At 40.1% G+C, this 25,911-nt stretch overlaps 1 protein-coding gene across 3 annotated transcripts in view; it reads left to right on the top strand.

Annotated features, from left to right (window-relative positions):
- The first annotated feature begins 12,550 nt into the window (after nt 1-12,550).
- Nucleotides 12,551-25,911, top strand: part of KLHL6 (kelch like family member 6) — a 156,251-nt gene continuing 142,890 nt past the window's right edge. Inside the window, exons 1-2 of one of the 3 annotated variants that reach the window (XM_047875482.1) lie at nt 12,551-12,599; nt 13,448-13,511. Coding sequence is in view for 2 of the 3 variants with exons in the window: in XM_047875481.1 (XP_047731437.1) it covers nt 13,477-13,511 (35 nt within the window). In the remaining variant the exon portion in view is untranslated. Of the gene's footprint in view, nt 12,600-13,312; nt 13,360-13,447; nt 13,512-25,911 lie in introns of those variants that run through there. The other 2 variants (XM_047875481.1, XM_047875480.1) reach the window with 2 other exon arrangements.

Genomic DNA, 25,911 nt, shown 5'->3' with positions numbered 1-25,911 from the left:
TGAGGCCCACGGAGGGTATGATGGTTAATTTTAAGTGTCAGTTTGTTTAGGCTATGGGTTGCCCAGATATCTGGTCAAACGTCATTTCTGGGTGTGTCTGTGAGGGTGTTACTGGATGAGATTAACATATGAATCTGTACACTGAGTAAAGCAGAATATCCTCTCTAATGTGGGTGGCCTCATCCAATTGGTTGAAGGCCTAAATAGAACCAAAAAGATGAAGAAAAAGAAAATTCTCTTTCTGCCTGATTGTCTTTGAGATGGGACCTTGGTCTTTTCCTGCCATTGGGTCAGACTCAAACTGAAACTATACCATTGGCTCTTCTGGGTCTCCAGCTTGCCAATTGCAAATATTGGGGCTTCTCAGCTTCCATAATTGTGTGAGTTGATTGCTTATTATCTATTTATCTCTCTCTCTTTCTCTCTAATGTACCTACCTACCTACTTTTTCCTATTGGTTCTGTTTCTTTGGGAAACTCAGACTATAACAGAGGGGAGGAAAGTCTGGCTTTGTTTGATTCCATCCCTCTGAATTGTCACCCTAGATGTCTTTTGCTGACTAAGCCTAACTTAAGTTAGGAGCCATCTCAGAGTCTGGCAGGAAACAGGACAAAGCCCTAGCATACAGTGGCTTGGGACCAACTTCTAAGGCTCCCTTCCTGCTGAGGTCTGGCTGACACTCCCTGGTTAGCACCCAAAGTCCATCCTTTTTGCCTTGGGCCAGAGCTGAGCCAAGAGCCCAGGTTGGGTCCTTTCACCTCTGCTCACAACATTTCACAACAGCACACATCACTCCTCTTGAGATGGTACCTGAGGAGGACAAGGCTCTCCTGTAAGGTAACTATCTTCAAGTTACTGGGATGCCAGGCTGGCTTGTCCTTGGGGACCCAGGCAGGGGATCAAGGTCGCTTGAGGTTTTAAGACAGGGGCTTAGATACAAGCCATTCCCATTCTTGTAGTAGGTTCAGAATGGAAGCAGCCACCAGACTAGGATATAGAAGGCTGAATTATTAGTCCAGGTACCTCAGATTGCCCAGAAAGGAAATTTGCCCTATAGTGTAAGATTAGGCTGGATTTGCAGCCTAGAAGAGGTAGAGTTTAAAGCACTGCAGAATAGGGAGCTGGGCAGTGCTGCTGGAGACATTTCCTTCTGCTTATTTCATAACCACCCACATTTTATTAAAAGAACCATTGGGGGGCGCTTGGGTGGCTCAGTCGGTTGAGCATCCAATTTCGGCTGAGGTCATGATCTCACAGTTCGTCAATACAAGCCCCAGGGTGGGCTGGCTGCTGTCAGCCCAGAGCCTGCTTCAGATCTTCTGTCCCCTTCTTTCCCTGCCCCTCCCCCGCTCATGCTCCCTCAAAAATAAACATTAAAAAAAAAAAAAGAAAGAAAGAAAGAAAAGAAAAAAAAGAACCATTGGGAGCTGAGGCATTTAATGTCCATTGATGGATCTGACCCCATTTAGAATCAGAGAACTTTTTTTTTTTTAACCAGAGAACTTTTATATGAGACAAATTTAATGGTAGCAGCAAAGCTTGGTGGGAAAAGAGAAGCAGCAGCAAGTTCAGACAAAGAGAAATGGCAAAAATAGAGAGCACTCAAATTGTCTGAGCTAGTTTCTGTGCTATTAACTATAGCCAGGAGCTACTCTGACTCCTGCTGATGTCACCACCAGAAATAAAATCTGACTTCTCCTCTGGATTGCAACCTTCGCTAACGAATGTTGTGTCTATAAAATGTGCTGAAGACATGACCAAGAGCTGCTGTGAGGGTGCTGGCTCGGTTGGTGGCCAGCAGGGGCAGGGAGCAAGGAATTAGTGCCAGGGAGAGAGGCACGGTGGAAGCCAAGGGCTGGGTCAACAGGCTCAGACAGGATCTGGACAAGCGTTGGGCCTAAAGAGGTATCAGATCAGTAAACATTCAGAGGGAAGCCAGGTTCTCTGGTTTACAAAGAGATTCTGGACCAGAGGAATGGAGAAGGCAGAAATGGAGGCTGGGGGACAGATAGCATCAGGTAATTTTCAAATTTCCCTGAGAGGAGCTCACAGCCCTATAGCTTTGGATCAGGTTTTTAAAAAATGAAATTGAATAATTTTAATTTTTTTTGAGAGAGAGAGAGAGAGAGAGAGAGAGAGAAGGTGCATGCACGCTGGAGCAAGGGAGGGGTAGAGGGAGGAGAGAGAGAGAATCTTAAGCAGGCTTCACTCCCAGCTTGGAGACTGATGGGGGCTCAACCCCACCCTGGGATCATGACCTGAGCCTAAATCAAGATTTGGGCGCTCAACTGACTAAGACACCCAGGTGCTCCCTGCCTTTTTAAAAGTTATCTCTATATCCAACATGGGGATGAATGCATGACTTCAAGATCAAGAGTCACAGCACTCCTCAGCCTCCTTGCTCTTGCCTGTTGTCATCTCCTCTCTGTGGAGTGGAGAGTCTGAGAGAAAGAAACATAGGAAGAGACTGGAATTTCCTTCCTCTACCCTATCTGGTGCTGTTTGGTCAAGAGCCCAGCCCATGTTCTGATCTTGTCCTAATCTTTTATTTATTTATTTATTTATTTATTTATTTATTTATTTATTTATTTTTCAACGTTTATTTATTTTTGGGACAGAGAGTGTCCTAATCTTTTAAACTTGAATTCTTTTCCCTGGAAGCAGTAGGCTATAGAAAAATCTTTGGGTTCTGGAGTCAGAAAGAACTGGATTCAAATTCCAGTTCTGCTACTTACTAGCTAAGTGATATTGGACAATAGTTGTTTGATGTGTCTGAACTTCAGTTTCCATATATGTGGAATGGGCAAGATAATAGGGACGTAGTGAGGATTAGATAAAAGAGAAAATGGTGGTGTGTGGGTGGCTTGGTTAGTTAGGCGACTGACTCTTGGTTTCTGCTCAGGTCATGATCTCATGGTGTGTGATTTCAAGCCCAGCATCGGGCTCTCTGCTGTCAGCACAGAGCCAGCACAGGATCCTCTGTCTCCTTCCTCTCTGCTCCTCCCCCACTCATGACCTCTTTCTCTCAAAAATAAACAAACATTAAAAAAACAAAACAAAACAAAAAAACCAACAATGTGAAGCATAGGGCCTGGTGTACACAATGTATTTAACAAGTAATAGTCCTTCCCTATTCTTTTTTTCTATCATGAAGGGGTTAGATTGGGTCTGGAGTTGGCATCTCAAATGAGGCACTGGAATCATCTTTCTAATAACGGGAGTATGACTTGTATGACAAGAAGGTTACACATTTTCTCTACGCCTTTGACATTTTGTTCTGCAGCCTAGAACAGTGATTCTCAAACTTTACCAGGAACCAGAATCACCTGGAGGATCTGTTAAACAAATATTGGTGGGCCTGATTACCTAGAATTTCTGATTCTATAGGTCTGGTGAAGAGTCTAGGACCTTGCATTTCTAACAAGTTCTCAGTTGCTGCTGCTGCTGCTGCTGCTCGTCTGGAAACACATTTTGAGAAGTGCTGGCCTAAAACATTTTATTACTCTCCTATCCTTCTGGTTAACTCCTATTCATCCTTTAAGTCTCAGATTTGATTTTTATTACCTCTAGAAAGTACTTTTTTAACTATTTATTTTTTTAAGTAATCTCTATACCTAATGTGGGGCTCAAACTCATGACCCCAAGATCAAGACTCACATGCTCTACCAACTAAGCTAGCTAGGTGCCCCTAGAAAGTCTTTCTTAAACCTGAAGTCCAAATTAGGCATTTATCCTCTGTACTTTCAAGGCTCCCTGGGCTTGCTTGCTCATAGGACTTATCACAACGTTCTGTAATTGTCTTATTACTTGTCTATATCTGTAATTACTTTAGAAAAGTGACTATGTCTGTCCTGTTCATGGTTGTATCTTCAGGGCCTTGCTCAATACCTGGTACATAATAGGTACTCAATAAATGCTTGTTGCATGGATGAGTGAGCTAGACCCTGGGTAATTGGAACCAGAGCCTAGTGACTCATGAGGGTGAGGCAGGTAAAGGGAATAAGTTCTAGTGGCCAATGGCCAGGCAAGTCTAGGAATTTAGTGCCAGGGAGAGAGGCAGAGCATTGCAGGAATTATAGGTACAAGTACTGGACCTGAGGAGCTTGGTTTACCCTCTGGGATATGGAGAACAGGGCAGAACCCCATATCATAGAAGTTGAGCAGGGACTAAAGCTCTATTTCTGATTAAGATGATTGATTTATATATAGATGGACCTCAAGGGTATTATGTGAAATGAAATAATTCAGATGGAGAAAGACAAATACTGTATGACCTCTCTTAAATGTAGAATCTGAAAAACCAAAACCAACAAAATAAAAACCCAAGTTCAAACATACAAAAAACAGATTAGTGGTTGCTGGAGGTGGGTGGGGTGGGAAAAATGGGTGAAGGAAGTCAAAAGATAAAAAGAAAAAAAATGTATATATAATATGTGGCCATGAATTTGGACATTGTTATCTGGGACTTGGGACTTCCTATTGGTTTGGGCAAGAGATATTTGTGGTGTATTTTTGTGTTTAACATCATTTAAACTATCCAAAAATTTGTAGTATTTGGCAATTTAATTTTCTGTTGTATAGACAGAGTGACACAACATATGCCTCATTAAACTATGGAATTCCCCTCTCCCCCTAAAAAAGATGCTTGATCCAAAAAGCAGGATTTAAAATATTAGTGGTCCCATTATTGTTTGATAACTCAAACATACGGTCTATCTTGGTGACTGTTTCATGTACACTTGAAAAGAACGTATCTTCTGTTGCTGAGTGGTGTTTTCTACAAATGTCAATTAGGCCTAGTTAATCAATATAGTTGTTCAAATCTTTGATATCCTCACTGATTTTCTATTTACTTGTTCTGTCAATATTTGAGTGGGAAGTATTTATACCTCCAAATATAATTATAGATTTATCTTTCTTCTTTCAGTTTAATTAGTTTTGCTTCATGTATTTGGAAGCTATGTTAGCTGTAGACACATCAAGTATTTTTATGTGTTTTTGAAAAAATTATTACTTTATCATTATGAAATGTTCTTCTTTATCTCATTCTGAGGTTCTGAGGTATAATCTATCTGATTTTAATATAGCCACTCTAGGTTTCTTTTTAAAGAACAGCTTTATTGAGATACAGTTCACATACTACATAATTTACCAATTTAAAATGTACAGTTACTATTTTTCATTATTTTTAGATTGTGCAATCATCAATAAAATCTGATTTTAGGATATTTAATTGTCCAACTCTGTTTTGGCTAGTGTTTCATGGTATGTTTTTAATATTTTGGCTTTCTTTTTGTTTGTTTATTTATTTTGAGAGACAGAGTGTGCAAACAGGGGAGGGGCAGAAAGAAGGAGAGAGAGAGAATCTCAAGCAGTCTCCACACTGTTAGCTCAGAGCCCGACGTGGGACTCCATCCCATGAACTGTGAGATCATGACCTGAGCCGAAATCGAGAGTCAGATGCTTAACTAACTGAGCCACCCAGGCGCCCCTCTTTATTTTTTATTTTTATTTTTTAAAATTCATTTATCTTAGAGAGAGAGAGAGAGAGAGAGAGAGAGAGAGAGAGAGAGAGAGAATGCAAGCACAAGTGGGGGAGGAGCAGTGGGAGAGGGAGGGAGAGAGAGAATCCCAAGCAGTTTCCAAGCTCTGTACTAAGCTCAACTTGCAGCTTGATCTCAAGATCTTGAGGTCATGACCTAAGCCGAAAATAAAGAGTTGGATGCTGAACTGACTGAGCCACTCAGGCACTCCAATCCTTTGACTTTCTTAAAAACAGCTTTATCAGCTTTATTGAGATACATCCTTTTACTTACAATCATTCTGTATTCTTACATTTAAAATGAGTTTCTTGTAGGTAGCATACAGTTGAGGGTTGAGTCTTGCTTTTTTATCAATGTGATAATCTCTATCCTTTAAGTACAGTGGTAGATAATTTACATTTAATGTAATATTTGATATAGCTGTGCTCTAATTATTTTTAAAGTTTATTTATTTTTAGTAATCTGTACAAAGTGGGGTTCAAACTCATGGCCCTGAGATCAAGAATTGCATGCTTTCCAGGCTGAACCAGTCAGGTGCCTCAGACATAGCTGTGTTTCAATCTACCAATATACCATTGATTTCCTATGTGTCCCATTTGCTTTACTCATTTTCCCCATCTTTTCCTGTTTCCTTTTGGATTAATTGAGTATTTTATTTCCACAATAAGCTTATTATCTACATCTCTTTTCTTTGGCTTATTTTTAGTGGTGTAAGATTTACAATACACATTTTTAATTTAGAACAGTCTATTTTCAAATAATATTACACTGCTTCATGTGTAATGTAAGAAACTTATAACAGTATACTTCCATTTCCCTTTTTTTGTCATTTGTGCTATTATAATACATTTTACTTCTACATGTATTATAAACTCTACAATATCTTGGGGAGTATTTTTGCTTTAAATAATTAATTATCTTTTATAAGAATTAAAATATGAAAGAGTCTTTTATATTTACCCACATATTTACCATTTTTGGCATTCCTTATTCTTTATGTCAATTTAAGTTTCCTCTGGTATAATTTTCCTTTTGTTTGAAGAACTTTTTTTTTTTTAAACATGTATTCTATGACAGGTCCACTGGTGGAAAATTCTCTCAGTTTTTGTTTCTCTAAAAAAGTTTTATTTAACTTAATTTTGAGGGGATATTTTCAGGGTACAGAATACAGAATATAGAATTTCCTGGAACAGAATTCCAGGTTGACTTTTTTTTTTTGCTTGCCTTTTTATTTTTAAATTTATTTAAATTTATTTTTATTTTTTTAAGTTTATTTATTTATTTTGAGAGATTGCATGCATATCCATGGGGAAGGGGCAAAGGCAGATTGAGAGAGATAGAGATAGAGATAGAGATAGAGAGAGAGAGAGAGAGAAAGAGAGAGAATCCCAAGCAGGCTCTGCATTGGAAGCACATACCAATCCCAAGAACCTCGAAATCATGACCTGAGCTGAAATCAAGAAAGGGACCCATAACCAACTAAGCCACCTAGGGGCCCCTTGCCTTTTTTTTTTTTTTAAATTAACACACAGCATTACATTAATTTCAGGAATACATAGTGATTCAACAACTATATGCTATGCTTACAAGTATAGCTACCATATATCACCATAAAATGCTATTACAATAGTATTGACTATATTCCCTATGCTGCACCTTTCATCCCTATGGCTTATTCATTCTGTAACTAGAAGCCTGTGCTTCTCCCTTTCACCTATTTTGTCCATTCCCCTACCCCCACTAACCCTGCAACTATCAGTTTGTTCACTGTATTTATGGGTCTGTTTCTGCTTTTGTTTGTTCATTTGATTTGTTTTTTAGATTCCACATACAAATGAAATCATATGGTATTTGTCTTTCTCTGACTCATTTCACTTAGCAATAATACTTTCTAGTTTCACCTACACTGTTGCAAATGACAAGATCTCATTCTCTTTTTTAATGGCTCAGTAATATTCCATTGTATATATTTACCACCACTTTTTTATCCATTCATTGTTCAGTGAATACTTTGGTTACGTCTATTTTTTGGCTATTGTAAGTAATGCTGCAATAAACATAGAGGTTCATATATCTTTTCAAATTAGTGTTTTTGCTTTCTTTGGGTAGCTACCCAGTAACGGAATTACTGGATTGTATGAGATTTCTTTTTTTCTCTTTTTTTTTAAGTTTATTTATTTATTTTGACAGAGAGAGAGAGAGAGAGAGAGAGACAGACAGACAGACAGAGAAAGCACTCATAAGTTGGGGAGGGGCAGAGAGAGAGGGAGAAAAAGAATCATAAGCAGGCTCAATGCTGTCGGTGTAGAGCCCCATGCTGGGCTTAATCCCACCAACTGTGATATCACAACCTGAATGAAATCAAGAGTGGGATGCTCAACTGATTGAGCCACCCAGGCACCCCAAATTACTGGATTGTATGACATTTCTATTTTTCATTTTTTTTGAGAGAGCGAGCAGGAGAGAAAGAGGGAGAGAGAGAATCCCAAGCAGGCTCTGTGTTGAGCACAGAGCCCAACTTGGCCTGGATCTCATGAACTGTGAGACTGTGAGATCATGACCTGAGCTGAAATCAAGAGTTGGACGCTTACCTGACTGAGCCACCCTGGTGCCCCAGGTTCTCTGAAACTATTTTTAGCTTCCTGATCTCTGAAGCAATAGATCTTTGTTGTCTTCTATGCTTTTTTCAAGCCCAGCGACTAATCGTATGACCATTATTCTAAATTCTTGTTCAGTTATATTGTTTGTATCTGTTTTGAACAATTCTTGTTCTTTTTTTTTTTTTTTTAATTTTTTTTTTCAACGTTTATTTATTTTTGGGACAGAGAGAGACAGAGCATGAACGGGCGAGGGGCAGAGAGAGAGGGAGACACAGAATTGGAAACAGGCTCCAGGCTCTGAGCCATCAGCCCAGAGCCTGACGCGGGGCTCGAACTCCCGGACCGTGAGATCGTGACCTGGCTGAAGTTGGACGCTTAACCGACTGCGCCACCCAGGCGCCCCTTGAACAATTCTTTAGCTGTCATTTCTTCCTGGAATTTCTTTTGAGGAAAATTCTTCCATTTCATCATTTTGGTTAGTTTTCTGTCCCTTATGTGCTTCAAAAGCTTGTTATGTGTCCTGCTCTGCCTATTTTAAAACTGGAGTTGAGGGGCAGCTGACTCAGTAAGTTGCCTTTTTATTTTTTTGGTTTCCTTTGCTGCGCAAAAGCTCTGTATTTTGGTGTAGTCACAATAGTTTATTTTTTACTTTTGTTTCCCTTGCTTGAGGAGACATATCTAGAAAAATGCTGCTAAGGCCAAATATCAAAGGGATTATTGCCTATTTTCTTTTTTTTTAAATTTTTTAATGTTTATTTATTTTGGAGATAGAGACAGTGTGTACATAGAGGAGGGGCAGAGGGCGAGGGAGACAGAATCTGAAGCAGGCTCCAGGCTCTGAGCTGTCAGCACAGAGCCAGACGTGGGGCTCAAACCCACCAGCTGTGAGATCATGACCTGGGTCGGAGTTGAATGTTTAACCACCTGAGCCACTCAGGTGCCCCTGATTACTGCCCATTTTCTTCTAGAAGTTTTATGGTTTCAGGTCTCACACTTAGGTCGTTAATCCATTTTGAGTTAATTTTGTGTAGGGTGTTAGAAAGTGGTCCAGTTTCATTCTTTTGCATGTAGCTGTCCTGTTTTCTCAGCACCATTTATTGACGAGACAGTCTTTTCCTTATTATATATTCTTGCCTTTTTTTTTCATAGATTAATTGACCATATAAACATGGGTTTATTTCTGGACTCTCTATTCCTGTTCCATTGATCTATGCGTCTATTTTTGTGCTAGTACCATACTGTTTTGATTACCATAGTTTTGTAGTATATCTTGAAATCTGGGAATGTGATACTTTCAGCTTTGTTCTTCATTTTCAAGATTTCCTTGGCTATTCATGGTCTTTTGTGATTGAAATTGAAGTTTTAGCATTACTTTTTCTAGTTCTATGAAAAATGCTGTTGGTATTAATAGGTTGACTTTAAAAAATTTTTTTTCAGCACATTATAGATGTCTTAGTTTTTGATAAGAAGTCAGTGGTCACTCTATTTTTTCCCCCTCTGGATAAAATGTGTGCTTCTTTGTCTACTTTTTATTTTTTATTTTTATATTTTTAAAAGTAAGTTCTACTCCCAATGTGGGGCTTGAACTCATGGCCCTGAGATGAAGAGTCTCACACTTCATGACTGAACCAGCCAAGTACCTCTCTCTACTTTTTTTTTCTCTCTACTTTTAATATTTTCTTCTTATCACCTTTTTTCAGCAATTTATGATATGCCTTGCTTTTATATATTTTTAAATGTGTGTGTATATAGGGAGGGGTTACTGTGTGTGTGTGTGTGTGTATTTGTCCTGCATGGGGGTTTGTTGGGATTCTTGGCTCTGTGAATTTAGAGTTTTCATTAAATTTGGAAAATTTCAGCAACTTTTCCATTTAATATTTTTTCTGTCACTCTCTCACTTTTTCCTCTTGTACTCCTATTATATATATATATATATATATATATATATATATATATATATATTAGACTACTTGCTATTATAGGTCACAGAGACTCTGTTGTGGTTTTTTTGGGCCTTTCTCTCTCTCTCTGTGCTTTAGTTTAGATAGCTTTCACTATTATGTCACCAAGGTCACTGATCTTTTCTTCTGCACTGCCTCATCTTTTGTTAATCCCTTTCAGTAAATTTTATTTCAGATATTGTATTTTTCATCTCTAGAATTTCGATTTTGTTCTTCTTATATCTTCCATTTCTCTCTGTATTATACTCCTTTTTATTTTAAATACTTGAACATAGCTATACTTGTTTTAGTGTACACATTTGACAAATCCATCCCTTCTGTTATTTCTAAATTGTTTTTAACTGACTGATTTTTCTCCTTGTCATGGTTCAATTTTTTTAAAGGTTTCTTTGCATATCTTGTAATACTTGATTGGATGTTGGACATTTTGACATTTGTTGAGCATGGGATTTTTCTTTCTTCCTTTAGAGAATGTTGGTTACCAGCCTTTGTTCTGGTAAGCAGTTGAATTATTGGAAGATCAGTTTGATGCTTTTGAAGCTTATTTTGAAGTTTTGTTATTATAGGTCTAGAGTAGCCTTTATTCTAGGACTAGTGTAGTTCTGCTTGTGAGATGTGACCCTTTTGGATTCTTTACTGAATGTCTCAGGTGCTCAGTGAGGCTTCTGCACCCTGACTGATCAAAACTCAAATGTATCCTGGATCTGGGTAAGCTCTGGGAGTTTTTCAGGTGGTAACCACTGATTTTAATTTCCCAGGATTCTTCAGAGGATTAAATTAAGTTATGCACATATGAAGACTATTGCAGGGGGTTGTGATTAGGAATGGGTACATGAGGGATTTCTGGAGTGCTAGCAATATATTTTTTGATGTGGGTGATGGTTACATGTTCACTTTATAACTATTTGTTAAACTAAACATATTCTTGCTGTATATTATACATCACAATAAAAATTTAAAGGAATAATGTAATAAAGTGCTGACATCTACTTAGAGCTTAATAAATGTTAGTCAGCCTGATTAAATAAGATATAGAAAATGCCGGCACAGAATTCAATGTACAGGAGATTCAGGATCCTTTCCTGTAAATAAACTCCTCATGCAGGTAAAACCTATATGAAGACGAGTACACAAAACATAAACACACAACTCAATGAGTTTTTCCCTATGTGAATACACCCAAGTAACCAACAAGTATGTCAAGAAACAGAACTGAATTGTTAATGTGCAAGGATATGGAATGGAATTTTTCTAGTGTCTCAGAAGTTTGGCCAAATTCCCAAAGCTGTGATAAGTACCTCCCCCTTTCTAAAGAATGTCATTATACATACCTTCAGAGCTTCTTAAAAGAAGACAGAGCTGGTGCTTTGACTATCAGCTCGCCCTCCATCTCCAGCCTCTTAGGAAATCGGGATTTCAAAGGTGGCTTATTTCAGAGTCTGCCTATGAGGGTGTGATGTGATTAAGTGATGGGCTGACAAGTCATCACAGCCCCCGTGCTTCTCGGCAGCCAGAGCTGGAGACTAAGAGAGTTTTGGGGGAGCCTGACATACAGACCCCAGAGTTCAGAGTTTGAGGGGGAGGGTGGTAGTGCGGTTAGGGGTGTTCCTAATGAAATAAACATTGGTGCTTGCTTGCTGCTGGGAGTATTGTGAAAGTAAGAGGCAGGCTAGAGCAGACGGTGATGGAGGGGCAAGGAGAGAGGGCAGCAGTTTGGTGGCATACGGATGTGTAAGGTCCTCGGCCAAACGGAGTGAGAGGAAAGCAGTGGGCTTTGAGCTGTCCTGACGGGGTCCTGTCCTAGAGGGCTATCTGCCAGGACTCTAGGAGTATGACAAAGTGGGGAGGGAGGTTTGCCTCCGGGGGTCAGGAGCCAAGGGGTGGATCACAATAAATTAGAGAGGACCTCATCCATATCAGGGAACCATGCACTGCCAAGGTACCACAGGGCCCCGAAGAACCCACAAACGCTTCCTCGCTAGAAGACCTAGTATTTGAAGTTCTCATCAAGTATTCATGGACGTGACTACGCTCTCTCCGGCTGGGCCTAAGCCACACCACAGGAGGGACGGCCATTCAGGCGAACGGGGCCGCTCTTCTCGCTCTGCCCGCAACCCCTCGCCTCTGCTCTCCGCGCATGGGTAGCCCACGGAAGGGGGGGTGGGGCTGGGGGTAGGGGGGAGCGTGTGGGGAACCCGGCGCCCTCCGCCTCCCCCCCACCTCACCGGGGGCCGTTGTGCTCGTTCGCAGCGCTCTCCCTGGCTTCTAGACCCTATGTCGACCTCCTGGCGGTGTGTGGTGGCGAGGGTCGTGCAGCCACGCGCGCAACCTTGACGGGGCCGCCTGTTTCTCTCTGCCCTCTGTGGTGACCCCGAGCGCTTGAGGTCTCGGCTCAGGTGCCCGCCCAGCGAACGCGTGGTTTCCTTTTCCCAGCTACCCCTCCCCCAGGCGGCCGCGGCGATACGGTGTCCGAGCAGCCGGGAGCAGTAAGTAAGGTAGGCACGCCCGTCCCGCCCGGCGGGCGGTGCTCGTCATCTCACTGAGCGCTGGGAGCTGAGGTGGCGGGCGCACCACGTGTCACCTTTGTCGGGTTGCACGCGGCTGTGTGAGCGATGGTGGTGGGCAGAGCCAGCCAAAGATGGCGCTTTGGCCATCTTTGGGAGCTACGGTGTGTGGCGGATATGTGTGTATGGTTCGCTTCCCTTTCTGCCGGAGAAGCGAACTTCCGGGCAACACAGGGTGCTCGGTAAAACTTCGAGGAGACGAGGGAGGCAAAGGGAAGGCCTCTGGCACCACGGGGCATCACGATGCCCTAGGCTTGCTCATACCGCACCCCACCTCCATGCCCTGGCGTCTCTGAATACCTTCCTGCCAGTGGGGGACAATCTGTGGCAGTGACCTGTGGAGTGGAGAGGAGGAGGGAGGGGAGGGGGGGAAGGAAGGGAAGGGTGGAGGGAAGGGGGACCTAACACTTGAACATCGGCTGATGTTAGTCAAGAGATCACAAACTGTACCCTTCTAAGTTAAAAGATCTTTCCCTTTCTCCCCCTCTCTCTGCTCCCCCCCAAAAAAACCCCAAATAACTTAAAAAAAAAAAAGACCCTTCCCTTTCTACAAGCCAATCCTGCAGGAGCCAGGAGAGGTGGATGAGGTAGCAAGAAAGAGAAATTGTAGACCACACATGCCTTCTTACCCAATGTGGATTCTCCAGCCACAAGTCAGACCTGAGGAGTGGGGAGAAGTATTGAGTTCAATGTGAGGGTTTTTTTTTTTTGTTTGTTTACTATGGACTGGATTTTTTTTAAGGCCCTCAAACGAAATTGTTCCTATAATCCTTCCACAGATCCTGGAAAACTTCCAGATCTTCCTGGGATGTTGGTTGTCCAGGGGCTTAAAAAGGAGATCCGGTAAGGCATGTTAAAAGACATTGTTAGACAAAGCCATTTCCTGTTTGTACCTCTTGAGTGCAGTCCAGTGTGTGTGTGTGTGTGTGTGTGTGTGTGTGTGTGTGTGTGTGCCCTTTGCTTCATCTAGGCTGTGGCAGAGTGTGAATTTCTCCTCCTCTGTTAGATGCACTTTTCCAGAGATTAGAAGTCACTAAGTCATGTTTCTCTCCTGTGGACAGCCCTAGGTAAATGCAGGTAGATTTTTTTCTGTCTTCTTGGATTTATCAATCATTGAAGTATTCTGTATGTGAAGTTTTTCCTGATGACACTGTTTAAAAATATATAGTTCTTTTCCCACCAGTTGCATTTTAAATTCATGCCTTCTCTATAGGGAAGGCATCCTGGGCCCCTTCATAATTGGTGATGCAATTAAATTCATTAGTAACAGATGTACAGGTTAGTGACCACATGATGGCATCATTGGTATTTCTGTATTTATCTCAGGATTTGTAAAATAAAACCCATGGAAACTAAATATTCATTATATTTCAGTAGAAAATAATTAAGTTTAGGGTGCCTGGGTAGCTCAGTCGGTTAAGCATTCTACTCTTGATTTCAGCTCAGGTCATGATCTCTTGGTTTGTGAGATTGAGGCCAGGTTCTGAGGCCAGATTTTGGTTCTGTGCTGACAGCCTCACAGTGTGGAGACTACTTGGGATTCTCTCTCTCCCTTTCTCTCTGCCCCTCCCCCTGCTCTCTCTCTCTCAAAGTAAATAAATAATTTTTTTTTATTTAAAAGAATAAAAATTAAGTTTGTTATATATCATTCTTCTGATCACTCCTGGTATGGCTGCTCCCTTGGATTCAGTCCCCTCTGTCTGGAAAGGGGGGGGGGGACTAGCAGTCAACAGTGGTCTTTTGGAGCTGCCAGATCCACCCCCTTCGGTATCTTTCTGTTCGGTTTAGCACTCAGGAATGAGCCTTCAGGATGACCTATTTCATTAGTTTTGAATTTTCTTTCCCAACTCTGGAGGGATGCACTTGGTTCTCTCCATGGCAGAGAGATTGGCCTCTTTGCAGGAGTCTTATGGGGGAATGGATGGAAGAGATGAGAGAAGGCAGACTGGCAGGAATTGATAGAACAAGAGAAAGAGTTTGTGAAAAGGGTGTCAAGGAGACAGAAAGAAGATACAGGGAAAGGGTTTGGAAAGAGGACCAAGACAGGTGCATGAAACTTTTGACGGGAAGTGGTCTTACATCAATTAAAACACCAGTATTTGGGTACTTAAAAAGTACAGTGTTGAACATTTATGTAATCACAATTGCACATCTTTCCAGAAAGATCTCTATAGGTGGCCAGTAATAGGGAATATAATTTTGATTACTGCATCTTTTGGTCTCAAAGGTTTATGTCTTCTGATTTTTTTTAATGAACTTTGGGGTTTGTCATATTTCGATCCTGCAATTCCACGATAAAGTGGAAGGAATTTCTGAAAGGTTTTGAAGTCAGACAGACCTGAGTTGTCTGTCTGCTATTATTAATTGCAAACTTCAGCCCATTACATAACTTCTCTGAGCCTTAATTTCTCCATCCATAGCTATCTACCTAAGGTAGAAACTATTAAGCAATTAAGTGCAAATACAAAATGGAATGCTTAAAAACACTGAGCACACTACCTGGCACATGGCAAATAAGTGCTTGATAGGTGGTTAAAATTGTAAATAGTGTTGTGTATAGTATTAGTTTGATTAATTATTTCTGTAGCTGTAGTTTTTGGCATTTCTAAGGTTTCCAAGTCTTGTTTGTCTGAACTATTCAAAACCATACTACTATAAAAGCTTTTGCCCAGAATGCAAATTTCCTTAGTGCTATATTCCTAGAAGTGAAATGATTAGGTCAAAGGTGTAAACAGCTTTGTAGCCTGCTATGGTGCTTAGAGACATTGGACCAATATGAAATGCAAATGCAATATCTGGGTGTATTTGCTTCTAAAGTCTAGTTGATAATGATACGTTTAAAATATTTAAATTTGTGATAGGTGCTGAAAACTTCTCTCTTATAAAAGATTCAAATCTTCATATTTAAAAAAAAATATTTATTTTTGAAAGAGAGAGCGAGCAGGGGAGGGGCAGAGAGAGAGGGAGACAGAGAATCCCAAGTAGGCTCTCCTCTGTCAACACATAGCCTGATGTGGGGCTCGAACTCACGAACTGTGAGATCATGACCTGAACCGAAATCAAGAGTCGGACACTTAAATGATGAGCCACCCAGATGCCCCTCATTTTTCTTCAGTAGTCATAAATTTATCTATCATACATTAAAATAAAAATTTAAAAACATTTGGTTCTCTAACACAACTGCTTTATTATTATTTTTTAAAATTTTAACTTTTTTCTGGATTTTTATTTTTTTTATTTTTAAATTATTCATTTTTTTTTTTTTTAATTTTAGCTAGTTAACATACAGTGCAGTATTGATTTCAGGAGTAGACTTCAGTGGTTCATCACTTACATACAACACCTGGTGCTCATCAGAACAAGTGCCCTCCTTAAATTTTTTTTTAATGTTTATTTCTTTTTGAGAGCAAGAGAGACAGAGTATGAGTGGGGGAGCGGCAGAGAGAGAGGGAGACACAGCATCTGAAACAGGCTTCAGGCTCTGAACTGTCAGCACAGAGCCTGATGAGGGGCTCGAACTCACAGTCCTCAAGATCATGACCTAAGCCGAAGTCGGATGCTTAACCGACTGAGCCACCAGGTGCTCTGCAAGTGCCCTCCTTAATACTCATCACCCATTTAGCCCATCTCCCACTCACCTCCCTCCATCAATCCTGTTTGTTCTCTATAGTTATGAGTCCCTTGTGGTTTGTTTCCCTCTCTTCTCTCTACCCCCTTCCCATATGTTCATTTGTTTCTTAATTTCCACATATGAGTGAAATCATATGGTATGTCTTTCTCTGATTGACTTACTTTGCTTAGCCTAATACATTCTAGTTCCATCCACATCATTGTAAATGGCAAAATTTCATTCTTTTTGATGAATGAGTAATATTCCATTGAATATGTACCACATCTTCTTTATCCATTTATCAGTTGAGGGACATTGGAGTTCTCTCCATAGTTTGGCTCTTGTTGAGAATGCTGCTATAAACTTTGAGTTGCATGTACCCCTTTGAGTCTGTATTTTTGTATCCTTTGGGTAAATACCTAATAGTGCAATTGCTGGATCATAGAGTAGTTCTATTTTTAGTTAAAAGAATTTTTTAATGTTTTATTTATTCTTGAGAGAGAGAGAGAGAGAGAGACAGAGACAGAGACAGAGACAGAGCATGAGTGAGGGAGGGGCAGAGACAGAGTGGGACATAGAATCCAAAGCAGGCTCCAGGCTCTGAGCTGTCAGCACAGAGCCCGACACCAGCCTTGAACTCACAAGCTGTGAGATCATGACCTGAGCTGAAGTCAGATGCTTAACTGACTGAGCCGCCCAAGTGCCCCTTTTAGTTTTTTGAGGAACCTCCACATACTGTTCTCCGGAGCGGCTGCATCAGTTTGCATTCCCACCAATACATCTGCAGCTTTAAACAGTTAACACTGGGTATTAAAGATTTATTAATCCATTTGCCAAGATTTATTAAATAATGTTTCATTGTGTTATTATTTTGTACAGTTGGTGCTTATGGTCTAGTATTTTGAGTCTATTTCTAGGAGCTTGATTCACTTTCATTTGTCATTTTTTCCCTGATTATACTCCCATATCACAGCTGATTATGATTGTCTATTTAAATGATAATATTCTTGCTAGCTTTATTTTATTAAAATTCATTAAGGACTTTTAGTTTTTTGGAATATGATATTTTAATTGTTATCTCCTGCAATCTGTATTTAACTTTGTGTGAATGTTCATCCTATTTTTGTTTATCTGTATGTTCTAATTTTTTCCATAGTGAACATGGAGAAACAGTATACATTTAAAAATAAGAAAAATATGATATAAAAGATCTTTAGTGGTAATGAAATGCAAGAGGGCAGTAGCATGATTGTAACTTCATGACTAAGTGTTGATTTAAATAGAGAAACGTGGGTCATTGTCTCACTGGTTTCTGTACACAGATTCTCCAAGCTCTCCTGTTTGTTGAGGGCTGGAACATTTTATTGTTAACTACAACTCTCAAAGAATCACATTAAGACTTGCATGACCAGGAATAGTCTTGGCACAATATAGGTAGTTTGTTTGAATTTGCTAAACACCTAATAATGCCATCTTGGTATTTGTTCTTTTCTTTTATTGTGTTGACTAATAACAAATACCATGAATTAAATAAAAGGGTGATTCTTGTGTGATTTCTGTTTTTTTTTTAATATTTATTTTTGATAGAGAGAGAGAGAGAGAGAGAGATGCAGAGAGAGAGGGAGAGTGAGAGAGAGAATCCCAAGCAGGCTTTGCCCTGACAGCGTGGAGCCCAATGCGGGGCTAGAACCTATGAACTGTGAGATCATTCCCTGAGCTGAAATAAGAGTCCATGTGCAACTGACTGAGTCACCCAGGTGCCCCTGATTTCTGTTTTTGATTGAAATGAGATGACTTTGCTTCCAGACATGATAGAGTAAAATAGGGACTAGATTTACCCTCCAGATTTAAACAGCTAGAACTCTGGACAAAATATATAACAGTTTTGGGAACGTGGACAGCAGATAGAATAGATCTGTGATCCCTGAGAGAAGGAAAACAGATGAGATGAATTTTACAATTGACTCAGCATACTGCCTTGGATGGACTCAGTGCAGGGAAAAGAAACTCTCAGGCTATAAATATAAATTGGAGTTCAGAGAGGTTAACGCAGCTAGAGTTTTGGGGCTTTGTAAAGGAGAGGAGGATACTGTACAAAGAGAGAGTTCTGAATATTTATAGAGAGACCCCTTTAAGTCTTTGGTTGAGTGGTCTACACATTTGTAAGAGGAAACTACTGAGGCCATGGAAAGGATCACCAGAAAGCAGTAAATCAAACAATTCCTGGAGCTCACATGGAGCTGGGAATAGTTGGTGTTTCAGCAGCCAGAGTAGAAAGATCTCATAATTTCCTTCATGGCACCAGGTAGACATCTCAGAAAGGTATTTCCTTAGCAGTAAGGCTAAATTAGTTAGCCCTAGACTAAGCTAAAGGCTGCTCTGGCTTCAAAGGAAGCTTTGAAAAGAACAAACTAATGCTAAGTAATGTGACTACACCAGAACACAATCCAGAACCAGTTGAGGAAATTCAACAAAATCTAGCACTCAGGTGTAAAATTCATAACGTCAGGCATCCAACAACAACAACAACAACAACAACAACAAAAACCAGGTGGGAAAATATGACTTATAAACAAGAGAAAAGCCAACCAATAAAAACAGTCTCAGAAATGACAGACATGATGGAATGAGAAAATGTTAAAACAGCTTTTATAAATATACTCCATATTTTCGAGAAGTTAGAGGGAAAACCTGAGACAGAAATTTAAGATACAAAATTGAAGTTCCAAATGGAAATTCTAGAGATGAAAATATATAAATGAAAACTATAGTAGATAAGGTTAGTTACTATACAAATAAAATCCGTGAATCTGAAATCATAGTAATTCAAATTCAAAGTGAGGCACAGAGAGAAAAAATACTGAAAATATATGAACAGATTGATTATGGTTTGCGGGATAGTATAAACAGTCTAGCATACATGTAATTGGAAACCCAGAAAGAGAAGTGGGGAGGGGTTAAAGGAGGAAACAGGAAAAAATAATTGCAGAAACAATGGCTAAAATTTTTCCAAATTTGATGGAAACTATAAATACACCTGTGTACAAAGAACCCCAAACAGAACAAATGTCAAGAAAACCACACCATGGCATATTATAATAAAATTTCTGAAAACCAGTGTAAAGAGAAAAAAAAAGCAGTCTTAAAAACTGGTAAAAAGGATAAATTACATAAAGAGGAACAAAGATAAGATTGAGAGTAAAGTTTTTATCAGAAACTATGCAAACTAATATCTGTGTAACTACTTAAAAATTTCCTGTTGATCATTCCATTTAATAGAATATAATAGTTCTTCCTAAATTAAAAAAAACAAGATTTTCTTTCTCTTTTGTGATTTTACTTACAAAATTCAGCTGACTTTGAAATTTGCTAATTCAAATATTGATGATTTCTATAGTTTTTTATTTCTATAGTTTTAAATTCTACTTTTTCATTTGCCTTAAACATTATTTTTCTTTACTTATTTTGATTTTCTCCATTTCAGTTTTTAAGAATATTTATAAACTCAGTTTAATAAATTCTTGTTTTCTATTTCTTTTTAAGATTATTTATTTATTTTTTAATTTGTATTATTAAAAAATTTGTGTGTGTGTGTTAATTTATTTTTGAGAGAGAGAGACAGAGTGTGGGTAGGGGAGGGGCAGAGAGAGATGGGGAGACACAGAATCTGAAGCAGGCTCCAGGCTCTGAGCTGTCAGCACAGAGCCTGATGTGGGGCTTGAACTCACAGACTGTGAGATCATGACCTGAGCCAAAGTCGGACGCTCATCCGACTGAGCCACCCAGATGCCCCCAAGATTTTATTTTTAAGTAATCTCTACATACCCAACGTGGGGCTCCATCCCACAACCCTAAAATTAGGAGTCACACACTCCACTGACTAAGCCAGCCAGGTGCCCCAATTACCAATTTTTTTTAAATGAGAACGTTTAAGATCTTAGCAAATTTCAAATATAGAATACATAACTATTAACTATGATCATAATGTTGTGCAGTACCTTCCCAGAACTTATTCATCTTACGATTGTATCCTTTGACCCGTATCTCTCCATTTCCCCCAGCTTGAGCCTCTGGCCACCACTATTCTACTCTCTGTTACTGTGTGTGGCCTTTTTAGAATCTATAGAAAGTGAGATCATGTAGTATTTGTCTTTCATTTTCTGACCTATTTCACTTCATATAATGCACTTAAGGCCAATCTATGTTGTTGCAGTTGGCAGCATTTCCTTCCTTTATATGGTTGAATAATATGCCATTGTATGTGTATGTGTTTGTGTGTGTATGTATGTGTGTAGTGTGTATCTCCATTTTCTTTATCCATTCATTGATCAATGGACATTTAAGATGCTTCCATGTCTTGGCTATTGTGAATAAAACTGCAATGAACATAAGGGTGCGAATATCTCTTCAAGATGGCGATTTTATTTCCTTTGAATATATACCCAGAGGTGGAATTACTGGATCATATGGTAGTACTATTTTTAATTTTTTAAGGAACCTCCATACTGTCTTCCATAGTGATGGTACAGATTTATATTCCCAGCAACAGTGCACAATGGTGCTAACACTTGTTACCTTTTGTCTTCTTGAGAATGGACATTTAACAGGTGTGAGGTGACACCTCACTGTGGTTTTGATTTGCATTTCCCCGATGATTACTAATGATGAACATTTTTTCATGTACCTGTCGGCCATCTGAATGTCTTCTTTGGAAAAATGTCTCTTTGGGTCCTCTGCCCATTTTATTTATTTATTTATTTATTTATTTATTTATTTATTTATTAGAATTTTTTTTTTCAACGTTTATTTATTTTTGGGACAGAGAGAGACAGAGCATGAACGGGGGAGGGGCAGAGAGAGAAGGAGACACAGAATCGGGAACAGGCTCCAGGCTCTGAGCCATCAGCCCAGAGCCTGACGCGGGGCTCGAACTCACGGACCTCGAGATCATGACCTGGCTGAAGTCGGACGCTTAACCGACTGCGCCACCCAGGCGCCCCTCCTCTGCCCATTTTAAAATCAGATTATTTGTGGGGTTTTTTTTGTGATTGAGTTGTATGAGTTCCTTATAGATTTTGGACTTTAACACCTTATCAGATATATGGTTTACAAATATTTTCGCCTTTTCTATAGATTGCCTTTTCATTTTGTTGATTGTTTCTTCTACTGTGCGGAAACTTTTAAATTTTATGTAGTCCTATTTGTTTATTTTTGTTTTCATTGTTTGTGCTTTTGGTGTCATATTCAAAAAGTTGTTGCCGAGGCCAATGTCAAAGAGATTTTCCCCTATGTTTTCTTTAGGAGTTTTATGGTATCAGATCACACATTTAAGTCTGGAATACATTTCTTTTTTTAAAATTTTTTTTTTCAACGTTTATTTATTTTTGGGACAGAGAGAGACAGAGCATGAACGGGGAAGGGGCAGAGAGAGAGGGAGACACAGAATCGGAAACAGGCTCCAGGCTCTGAGCCATCAGCCCAGAGCCCGACGCGGGGCTCGAACTCCCGGACTGCGAGATCGTGACCTGGCTGAAGTCAGACGCTTAACTGACTGTGCCACCCAGGCGCCCCTGGAATACATTTCAAGTTAATTTTTGTGAGTGACGTAAGATAGGAGTCCAGTTTATTTTTTTGCATGTGAATATTCAGTTTTCCCAGCACTCCTTATTGAAGAGACCATTCTTTCCCTATTGATTATCCTTGGCTCTGTTGTCAAATATGAGTTGACTGCATATGTATAGGTTTAGTTTTGGACTCCTGATTTTTTAAAAGAGAATCTCTGCACCCAAGGTGGAGCTTGAATTAATGACCTGGAGATCAAGAGTTACATGCTCTACCGACTGAGCCAGCCAGGTGCCCCTGGGCTCCTGATTTTGTTGTATTATTTTGTTATGCATCTGTTTTTATGCCAGTAAAATGCTTTTTTGATTACTATTGCTTTGTTATATAGTATGAAATCAGGAAATGTGATGCTTCCAGCTTTATTCCTTTTTCTCAGGTTTGTTTTGGCTATTCAGAGTCTTTTGTGGTTCCATATGAATTTTAGGATTGTTTGTTCTACTTCTGTGATAAATGCAGCTGGAATTTTGATAGCGATTGCATTGAATCTGTAGATGGCTTTGGGTAGTGTGGACATTTTAATAATATTAATTCTCCCAATCTGTGAACATAGAATATCCATTTATTTATATCTTTTTCAATTTCTTTCTTTGATGTCTTATGGCTTTCAGGTCTTTGTACTTTGTGCTGAGCTGTCAGCACAGAGCTTGATGTGGGGCTCAGACTCACAGACTGCAAGATCATGACCTGAGCTGAAGTCAGACGCTTAACTGACTGAGCTACCCAAGTGCCCCTGCAGTTATTTTTTTTAAAATACTTTGTCCTTTAACCTTTATACTAGAGTTAAATGGTTAATACATAACCATATTACTGTATTATTCAGAATTTGACTATATACTTACCTTTACCGGTATGCTGTACATTTTCATATATTTCAATGTTATTAATAGTGTCCTTTCATTTCAGCCTGAAGAACTCCTTTCAGCATTTCTTGTAAGGCAGTTCTTTTTTTTTTTTTTTTTTTTTTTAATTTTTTTTTTTTCAACGTTTATTTATTTTTTGGGGGACAGAGAGAGACAGAGCATGAACGGGGGAGGGGCAGAGAGAGAGGGAGACACAGAATCGGAAACAGGCTCCAGGCTCCGAGCCGTCAGCCCAGAGCCCGACGCGGGGCTCGAACTCGCGGACCGCGAGATCGTGACCTGGCTGAAGTCGGACGCTTAACCGACTGCGCCACCCAGGCGCCCCATCTTGTAAGGCAGTTCTAGTGGTGATGAACTCTCTCAGCTTTTGCTTGTCTGGGGACATCTTTTTCTCTCCTTTGTAAGGACAACTTTGATGGGTAAAGTATTACTGGTTGGCAGTTTTTTCTTTCAGCATGTTGAGTATATCATCCCATTTTCTCCTTGCCTTTACAGTTTCTTCTGAGAAATCCACTGGTAGCCTTGTAGGAGTCCCCTTGCATGTAAGGAATTTTCTTTCTTGCTGCTTTTAAAATTTTCTCTTTTTCTTTTTTTTTTTTTAATGTTTATTTATTTTTGGGAGAGAGAGAAAGAGAGACAGAGTGTGAGTGGGGTAGGGTAGAGAGAGAGGGAGACACAGAATCTGAAGCAGGCTCCAGGCACTGAGCTGTCTGCACAGAGTCCACTGTGGAGCTCGATCCCACAAACTGTGAGGTCATGACCTGAGCTGAAGTCAGACACTTAACTAACTGAGCCACCCAGGCGCCCCAAAATTTTCTCTTTGTTTTTCAAATTAGACTGTTTTGTTATAATATGTCTTGAATAAAATCTTTCTGAGTTGAAATATTTTGGGGACGTATGATATTCATGAACTTGTATGTCTAAATCTCTCCCTAGGTTTGGTAAGTTCTCAGTCATTATTTATTTGAATAAACTTTCTGCCCCCCCCCCCCTTTTCTTCTCCTGGGACTCCAGCAATACACCAAATGTTTTCTTTAACGCTGTTCCATAGTTCACCTGGGCTTTCTTCACTGTTTTTCATTCTTTTTTTCTTTGTTCTCTGTATAATTTCAAATGACCTGTCTTCTACTTCACAGATTCTTTTTTTTTGATCCAGTATGCTGGTGATGCTCCTTATTGTGTTTTCATTTCATTCATTGTATTCTTTTTAAACATATCTTTTTTAATGTTTATTTATTTTTGAGAGAGAAAGAGAGACAGAGAGAGACAGAGTGTGATCGGGGGAGGGGCAGAGAGAGAGGGAGACACAGAATCTGAAGCAGGCTCCAGGCTCTGAGCTGTCAGCACAGAGCCCGACGTGGGTGTTAAACTCATGGACTGCAAGATCATGACCTGAGCTGAAGTCGGACGTTTAACTGGCTGAGCCACCCAGGTGCCTCATCATTCATTGTATTCTTTACCTCTAGAGTTTCTGTTTGTTCTTTTCTGTGATTTCTGTCTCTGTTAAATTTCTAATTTTGTTCATGTATTGTTTTCCTGATTTTGTTGAATTATTTTTCTGTGTTTTCTTATAGTCCACTGAGCTTCCTTAAAACAAATATTTTGAATTCTTTATTGGGCAAATCCCAGTTCTCCATTTCTTTGGGGTCATTTACTGGAAAATTATTGTACTTCCTTGGCTAGTATCATGTTTCCTTGATTTAAAAAATTTTTTTATGTTTATTTTTTTATTTTTGAGAGAGAGAGAGAGAGAGAGACAGAGTGTGAGTGGGGGATGAGCAGAGGGGGAGAGAGAGAGAGAGAGTGAGAGAGAGAGACAGAATCTGAAGCAAGGTCCAGGCTCTGAGCTGTCAGCACAGAGCCTGACGTGGGGCTTGAACCTATGAACTGGGAGATCATGACCCGAGCTGAAGTCGGACGCTCAACCGACTGAGCCACCCAGGTGCCCCTTACGTTGCCTTGATTTAAAAAAATTTTTTAAACTTATTTATTTTTTAAAGAGAGACAGAGAGAGCAAGTAGGGGAGTTGCAGAGAGCCAGGGAGAGAGAATCCCAAGGAGGCTCTGCACTTTCAACATGGAGCCGACATGGGGCTTGAACTCACAAACTGTGAGAGCATGACCTGAGTTGAAACCAAGAGTTGGATGCTTAGTGGACTGAGCCACCCAGGTGCCCCTGTTTCCTTGATTTTTTAATGTTTCCTGAAGTTTTGCATTGCTGCCTTCACATTTGAAGAAGCAGTCACCTTCAGTCTTTACTGACTGGTTTTGGGAGAGAAGTACCTTTTGTCAGCCCTGTTAAGGATTTCTGAGGCTTTCTCAGATCTTTTCTATGGATATCCCTTATACACATTTCTTGTTCCCTCTTGGGCCTGGGTGGGATTCTTAAGATTGTGTGCGAAGCCACGCTAGGTGCTGACAGCCTTCTGTTTGCTTTCCCTGGGGTGGTGCTGAATGCTTAAGTTTGTTTGCTTCCACCTAATCCTGCAGAGCTGGCCAGCTTTCTGTGTGTGCTCACTAGCTCTCTGCAAAGGCTCACTCTCACTGTCCTTCAGGGCACACACAGAGAGCTGGCGGGGGGGGGGGTGGGGGGTGGGGGTGTGGAGCTTTGCAGGTCCCTGTGGGGCCAGTTGGGGGGCCTCAGGTGAGGCATGCCCAAGAGCTCACAGGTGGGTTTTTTGATGGAGTACATGACACAGTTAATAAAATCTCTGTCCCTTTGATGCTCTTCAAGAGCATCTTCGGTATTTTGGATGGGTGAGAAAGAAGTGGGATCCTTTAGCAGCATCATGCACAGCTGGGGACTCTGGGCACTTACTCACACACTCACTTTCCCCTGTGGGAGAAATCATGAGCTGAATAGGTCACTCATGACACTGAAATGTGCTGCCTTGAGGGAGGAGTGGTAAAGAGAAAATGTTTCCTCTTACCGTCATCAGTGTGTCCAACATAGATATTTTCTTGCTTCAACCGTCTGTTGGAACTTCTCCATTTGATTCCTGGACTTCCAGAAAGTCACTCTTGTCCGTGAGTGATTGTCAGAACTCCACTTCTTTAGAGGGGAGTTGTTAGAAAACTCTTATTTTACCATTTTGATTACTTCACTCTGTGTGTTATAGAAACATTGGAAAGCATTAGTCAACCTATATAGG

The sequence above is a fragment of the Prionailurus viverrinus genome, chromosome C2 (genome assembly GCF_022837055.1).
Source record: "Prionailurus viverrinus isolate Anna chromosome C2, UM_Priviv_1.0, whole genome shotgun sequence".
Taxonomy (NCBI): Eukaryota; Metazoa; Chordata; class Mammalia; order Carnivora; family Felidae; genus Prionailurus; species Prionailurus viverrinus.
Note: the sequence above shows the minus strand (reverse complement) of the source record. Positions and strands in the feature narration are given on the sequence as shown.